Source organism: Sesamum indicum, unplaced genomic scaffold (assembly GCF_000512975.1).
Source record: "Sesamum indicum cultivar Zhongzhi No. 13 unplaced genomic scaffold, S_indicum_v1.0 scaffold00344, whole genome shotgun sequence".
In the NCBI taxonomy this organism is placed as follows: domain Eukaryota; kingdom Viridiplantae; phylum Streptophyta; class Magnoliopsida; order Lamiales; family Pedaliaceae; genus Sesamum; species Sesamum indicum.
In genome coordinates, this window is record NW_011628236.1 from 22,961 (window position 1) to 30,463 (window position 7,503).

General features: G+C 33.7%; 1 protein-coding gene across 1 annotated transcript; it reads left to right on the forward strand.

Annotated features, from left to right (window-relative positions):
• Nucleotides 1-167: 167 nt before the first annotated feature.
• LOC105180140 (selenium-binding protein 2-like) lies at nucleotides 168-3,812 on the forward strand. The gene is made up of 8 exons (XM_011103792.2): nucleotides 168-282; nucleotides 486-518; nucleotides 1,067-1,262; nucleotides 1,910-2,137; nucleotides 2,421-2,652; nucleotides 2,863-2,970; nucleotides 3,053-3,325; nucleotides 3,408-3,812. Exons 1-8 carry the CDS (start codon nucleotides 168-170, stop codon nucleotides 3,687-3,689), a joined length of 1,467 nt encoding a protein of 488 aa, XP_011102094.2. The 3' UTR covers nucleotides 3,690-3,812.
• Nucleotides 3,813-7,503: the final 3,691 nt, after the last annotated feature.

Consider the following 7,503-nt stretch of genomic DNA (forward strand, 5'->3'; position numbering starts at 1 on the left):
GAAGAAATTAATTTTTTTTTGTTGTTTCTATTTTTAATATGTAAAGTTGTGAAAGACCCTCCAAGCGGTAGGGCTTTCGCCTCAATCCAGTTATGTATAACTGAGGGAGGAAGTGTGTGCTTCGTTAGGTCTCGTCTTCCAAGTCCAATCGAGCAAATTCCTGTACTATGTCTTTCATATTTTGCTTTGAACCTCCAATAGAATTCGAGTCAACTGTAAGCACATGCATACCACTAGAACTGTCACAGACGCAGATTAACCTGAAAAGGATGAGTAAGAACGGTTAGGAAAATTAATCAGTACAAGCCAACTTAATATGCTAAGCCTTAACCATTACCTGCCAGACAGAATGGAGCCATTAGACATCACTTGGGTGTTCTCATCTACATAAGCAGATGAAGTAATTGGATGTCCAATTGCATGCTTCCAGATTAGATTACCTGTTCCCTGGAATTAAAGACAACAGAATGATTAATCTACATGAGAAACTCTTATATATGTTACTTGTATTTATACAGGTATATTCGGATTCTTGTTGTTCTTTCTTTTCCCCTTTTTGTCTGATCTTGGTTTTTTTTTTTATTTTTATTTGAACGTATGCTGGGTTTCTTTATGCGGAGGGTTAGTTTTATGCTTGTGCTGATGCCTTTTTGGTGATTTTATATTTTAAATCCTTATTTTTTTTTGTGGAATTTTATTTTATTTGATGTTTGTTGATATTATTGAATTATTTGAATTTACTTTAGATATGATTTTGGAGTGATGGAAATCAAGAAAGAGTGATGAAGAACTGATTCATTGCTGTAGAAATCATTTGGGAATTTGGCATTTAAACTCTTAACGATAATCCATGTCTCATGAGAAAGGGATTAACTTTTTCTCCCTGGATGCAGTGTGTTCCAACCACTCAAACGCGTAGATGAGGTGGTCGTTTAACGTAGTTTGGGTGACCTTTTATTGTTCTCTCAAATTCTGGGTTAAATCCTTTTCTTTGTAATAGGTGGAGGACTCAATGATGGTTTCTAAGACTTGCTTACGACGATTATGTTGCTTTGATGTTTTACAGGAACAGGAAGGGAGAAGCCAGATTACCTTGCCACCATCGATGTAGATCCTAGTTCATCGACGTATTCTAAAATCATCCACAGGCTGCCGATGCCTTATGTTGGGGATGAACTTCATCATTCTGGATGGAATGCCTGCAGCTCTTGCCATGGAGATCCATCGGCTGCACGTCGCTATCTTGTCCTGCCTTCACTAGTGTAAGTTGGCCGAATCTCTAATTCGTCTTTGGGTTACTACTCCTTGTAAGTATTATGTATATATAGTAGAATATGGTCAGCTCTGTCTTTGCATGATTACCTGATCTATTTGAGTAAAAACCGGAAAGTAATTTTGTCTACAACTGAAATCCAGCTAGAGATATTAGTCTGCAGATTGTGCCTCAGAATGAAAATGTAATAAGAACTATCCTGAAAATAACAATCGAACGTTCATGTACTCTGTAAATGAGAGTCCTAGAGGTGTTTCTAATATGTAGTGTCCGTGATATTCGAGTCGTAGCATTCTCCTGGGATATTTGTATGTACATGCAATTATCAGACATTTTTATGGAGTCTATCGTTCGCTGCTGTATATGTTGCACGCAGGAAACGAATGAAGTTTTTACTATGTTTCATAAGAAAATTTATTGTTCATGGATGTTAGATTTTCTCGTGGTATGTTTGAACTCTTGGAAGACTCTATGAAAACTATTTATGTTTATTTATTTAATTTGTTATGTGATTCAAGCCTAACGTATGAACTTTGATAGCTTAATTTTAGATGTTGGTTTTCTTTTAAGTTTTTGAATGTAAAACGGGAGATGATAAGGCATTCTTTTAACCACTGAGTGATTCCTTGATCTCAGGTCCGGTCGTATATATGCAATTGATACTCAAAAGGACCCTAGAGCTCCAACTTTGCATAAAGTTGTAGAGCCCAATGATATCATAGGGAAGACGGGATTGGCATATCCACACACTGCCCACTGCCTCGCCTCTGGTGATATCATGGTGTCATGTCTTGGAGACAAAGATGGAAAAGCTGAAGGAAACGGATTTCTTCTGCTTGACTCAGATTTCAATGTGAAAGGAAGGTACTCTCTCTTTCCATCTCCTTGAGGTTCACAGTTCCCAATCTTTAACACAATATTAATGTGTCAAATGCTTTATTTAAGTTGACAACACAAAATAATCTGATTCCGATCAATCCTTTATCATCTGCGGACTTCCTGCTAGAGTTATAATATATATTTACTTGCAGTTCTATCTCGTTTTTCACAATGGCTGCTTCATATTAATCTCCAAACACAACTAGTAATGGAGTTATGAGCGAATCAATAATACAACTAATAGCTATGTTACTGTTTTCTGTTATAGGTGGGAGAAACCAGGGCACAGCCCCCTTTTCGGGTATGATTTCTGGTACCAACCACGGCATAAGACGATGATCAGCACATCTTGGGGAGCCCCATCTGCTTTCACGACAGGTTTCAACCTTCAGCATGTTTCAGATGGTCTTTATGGGAGACATTTGCATGTTTATAGCTGGCCCGAGGGTGAGTTGAAACAGACATTGGATCTTGGGAATACTGGTCTCATACCGTTGGAGGTAAATATAGATCTCTCTCTCTCTCTATATATATATGTATATATATATATATATTTCTTGTGGTTTCCCATATATACCAAAGCAGGACTTTTACTTTGTGTCATCCGTTCGTACTAACATCTATGGACATTCTTCTTGCAAGCATATGCTTAAGAACTTCTCTCTCTTAACTCATTTGTAATACATCTATGTTGTTGATTTGAAGTACAGATAAGATTCTTGCACAATCCAGATAAGGATAGTGGATATGTGGGGTGTGCACTAACAAGCAATATGGTAAGATTTTTCAAGAAGCCAGACGGATCATGGGGCCATGAGGTACGTGTATGAACTGATATTTCTTTACACTCAACATCTTCAAGGCATAAATATTCCAGATGTAAATCTGAACCTGCTGCAGGTATCAATATCAGTGAAGCCTGTCAAGGTGCAGAATTGGATTCTGCCGGAGATGCCTGGGCTTATAACTGATTTCTTGATATCCCTGGATGACCGTTTCCTCTACTTGGCCAACTGGCTTCACGGTGATATTAGACAGTACGATATTCAGGATCCTACAAATCCTAAGCTGACCGGCCAAATATGGGTTGGAGGTTTGTTTCGAAAAGGGAGCACCACCGTTGCCGAGGCTGAAGATGGTACGACATACCAGGCTGACGTACCAGAAGTTCAGGTACTTGTTCTATGTACATTCCTTTCTGAATCTAACCACATTTAGACTTACATTTAGAACTAAACTGTTCATTTCATTGTAGGGACATCAACTAAGAGGAGGGCCTCAGATGATACAGCTGAGTCTGGATGGAAAGCGGCTGTACGTTACAAATTCGCTCTTCAGCGCATGGGATCGTCAGTTTTATCCCGAGCTTGTGGATAAGGGTGGCCATATGTTGCAGATAGATGTTGATACGGAAAAAGGTGGTCTTGCAATCAACCCGAATTTCTTTGTGGACTTTGGATCCGAACCAGACGGACCCTCGTTGGCGCATGAGATGAGATATCCCGGTGGCGACTGCACTTCCGACATTTGGATTTAAGCTCTCTAATCTCTCCAGAAAACATTTTTTCCAATTCAACTCTTCTTACATAAACGCAGTGTACAATATAATCAGCTACTGCAACGACTGCATAAATGGACTTATTCATCTTTCTACATGAAAGATAAGTGTGATAATCAACTTTATGTTTTTCAGTTCTTTCTGTTCTTGTCTTCTAACTTACTAAAGAAAATAAATTTCAGAGATGAACATAGGAAGGAGAGAAGCCATGAATTTTGGGGTAGCTTTCTGCATTTCTGAGAATGAATCAAGTTACAGAGGAAGAAGAAGACTTTGTGCCTAAGTACATAAAGTCGCCGCCTTTAACCACTACTAATTCCTAACTGCCACATATATTTTGACTGTACAAATGACTAGGGAAAAAACGTAATGAAGAAAACGATTTCTGGAACACGTTTCTTCTTCTCAAGCTATCCTTGGTCCAGTTTATCAGCCTCTTCCTCTGCACCAGCATCGTCTTCATGGAGAGTAGCAGCAGCAGGACTAAGCACCAGATATTCCAATAAATATCCAGTTGCTGCTGGGGAATAAGGGGAAATGGGAAGGAAAAACGGACAGGGAAGTGAAAAGACGAGGAGGAAAAAGAGTAATAGTTCTCGTTTAAATTGTTTCGTATTATTGGAAAATGAGTAAATTCTAAGTACTTTTTTATATTTGGTACAAGAAAAATAGATTGAGAAATAAAGACTGTTTCTTGAATTTTCACTGATTAACACCTTTTCTCTTCATTCTCCTAGAGAATAAACAAGTTCATATTATAGTAGAATAATTTTAAGTTGCTAAGAATTTACAAATTAAATTTAAAAATTTATATTAGAAATATTCATATAACAAGAACAAGAATAAGAATATTCTCCATTCAGGTCGTGCTATTGAGGAAAAATTGTATTTTTTTTTTCATAATTTAAAAATTTGTACGTTTCTTTAGCTATTAGATAGAAAATACTACGTACTATGCACGTGGGCGTTAATTTTTCGGGCATGGAAGGTACAGCCACGTGCTTAGCACTTGCCTTTTTTTATCAAGTAATTAACGAAAAGCTGTCAAAGAACCAAAAGTGATTTTTTTCTAAATTTGTGGGACCTAATAAAAATTTTGTTACTAATCTATATCTATACTAGTCTAAAATTCAAAAAATAAATAAAATAAGATAAATGAAATAATAAGTATCATGAAATTTTAAGTAAAAGTTTTATTCTTATTAAATTACAAGTGCTTTGAAAAATTTAATATATGAGCAACTTCTAACTAATTGATTTTATTTTAATATTAATATTATATAATTGTTTTTAGATTATACTACGTATATTTGTTTTTTTTACCATAATATACTGGAGATAAAATAATATCGATAAGTGCAACTTATGATTATGATTAAATATATAAAAAGTGTGAATCTTCTTGAATGTTTATTCCTATTGTGAAAAGACATTAGTACTTAAATATTCTTTTCAATAATAAATAAGAGTCAATTATACAAAAGGATAAAGAATATAGTTGGTCCCTTAAATTTATGTTTGAAATCACTTTAGTCCTTAAATTTTATTTCTTAATTTCAGCATTCTTAAACTTTAGTTTTTATCTCAAATCGGTCCCTCTGACCATTTTTTGATGAAAATATGATCAAGACAATAGTCATGTGACCTACACATGGTTTAGTTTGCAGGGGTTATTTGTTATTATGTATATTTTTTTTAAAAAAAAGATAAACTAAATATGGCCTATATAGCTGTGCTTTATGACATGAGTGTATTCTCCAATTGAGCATATTATACATACAAACCAAAAGTTAGACACCACGATCGAGTTGTGTAACACGGTCATATTCTTTGAATGCATGAACATACCAGAACATGGCTAGGCTGTATACCACCTCTAAGGACGTGTTTTTTCATCCTAAAGTACGTTTTTACCAAAACTGTTATTCCTTCCCTCTCCTCCCCCTTTTACTTCCATTTTCCTCCCACTTGAACCAAATGAACCCTAAATTCAAAGTGTTGTTAAAAAATTTAAATTGAACAACTTCCCACTAACTGATTTTATTTTAAAATTAATATTAAATAATTATATTTAGATGGCCCTTTTTCTCCATAATATAGTGGCCGTAGAAAATAACATGATTAAATTCATTAATTGAAATTTCTTATAAAGAATAAAAAATAAGGACTTTGACTATTAACTTTATTTCAAATATGATTTTTATGTATTATATTTTACTTCCACATTAAATGTAATAATTTATACTACTTCCACATTTAGTAATAACTCTATTAAATGTAATAATTAGTAAATACTTCCACAATTCTAAGTATATGTTTCTACTCGTACAATGTAGAAAAATGATATTTCCCCTCCAATTTCTCTAATAATATAAGCCACTCATCATAAAGATTACAAAGTGTACTTGCCAATCTTCATTCAAACACCTTGTATGGCCGGATGATAATATCTAGTTTCTTTGAGATCCCGACACACTTACTAAATTAATCGGGAACAGCAAAATATTATTACAGAGAAAAAACGGAAATGGCAAATGCAAAGACTGAAAATGGTTGCTGCAAGAGAGGACCAGGGTATGCTACTCCCCTTGATGCCATGTCTGGTCCAAAGGAAACTCTTATTTATGTTACTTGTGTTTACACAGGTATATATATATACCTCATGATGCTTCTTTTCTGCTTTTTCTCTCCCTTCCACTATCTGATTATCTTGGTCGTCTTTCATTATAATTTTATGTGCTGGGGTTTCTTGTGAGTTCTGTGTGGTGGCTTTTTGGCATTTAACACTTTCATAAATATATGTGGGGTTTCTCTTGGGATTATTATATCCTCTTTCTTAAATTTGTTGTGTAATTACACGTAAATTCTTTCATAGTTTAAGAAATTACATTTAGTATATTATTAAGATTTGTTTTTGTCTAACAAATCAGTTTTTTCGTTAGTCAAAATTCAACGAATTTGATAATATTAATAAAAACAACGGATCCATATTTATTTACTCCTATTGACTTATTATTGATTTACTGTAGGTCTAATAAATCTTTTTATAATCAAATAACCCTTATACATTGTCGCACATTACTGCATGTGAATGTATATATATATCTATTTAAATAACATATTAATTCAATTATTTTGATATTAATGCCTTAATTCCAAAAAAAAAAACATTCATTATCCATATTTGCATCCAACAACGCATCATGAGACCTATCTCTTGGTGAAGTTGGCAATCTTTAGTCGATTGTCATGCACATAAGGTCTTTGCATTCATGATCTCCCGACTAAGTTAAAGGTATGGATTATGAGTCGAAATGGCCCAAACCTGTTCAGGATTAAGCCGGTCTTGGGCCAATTCTAGGTTTTGAAACCTAGGACTAGCCCAGTCTAGTGGTTCAGGATCAAGTCTATTGGGTCAATTTTTTTTTTTTAAAAAAAATTACATGACATACAAATTTTATTTTATTCTTTTAAATTAATTATTCTAATAGCTTTTTTTATACTTTTAAAATTCTAAAAATCGTTATCTTTATTGTTCTACTTCTAAATTTTTAGTACTTTAATACATTAATACCTTTCATTTATTCTTGTCAAAGTTTATATTAAGTCATTTTTTAATATATTATCATCTAATTATAATATTGTAAGCTTGTTCATCCAATTTTTATTTAAGTTCATTATATAGCCTTAACTATTATTTTTTTTAGTTATAATATTTTGTGTGATTTAATTTATTATTTATTTTATTTTATAATACAACCATAAATTTAAGTAATTGTTCAAAAAAAAAAAA

Bases quoted from the DNA above. Each gene is read 5' to 3' on its own strand.
- LOC105180140 (XM_011103792.2), top strand. From the start codon at position 168: ATGTCTTTCATATTTTGCTTTGAACCTCCAATAGAATTCGAGTCAACT. The intron at 519-1,066 runs GTATATTCGGAT...GATGTTTTACAG, and splicing joins TGTTACTTGTATTTATACAG to GAACAGGAAGGGAGAAGCCA. The intron at 2,653-2,862 runs GTAAATATAGAT...TTTGAAGTACAG, and splicing joins CTGGTCTCATACCGTTGGAG to ATAAGATTCTTGCACAATCC.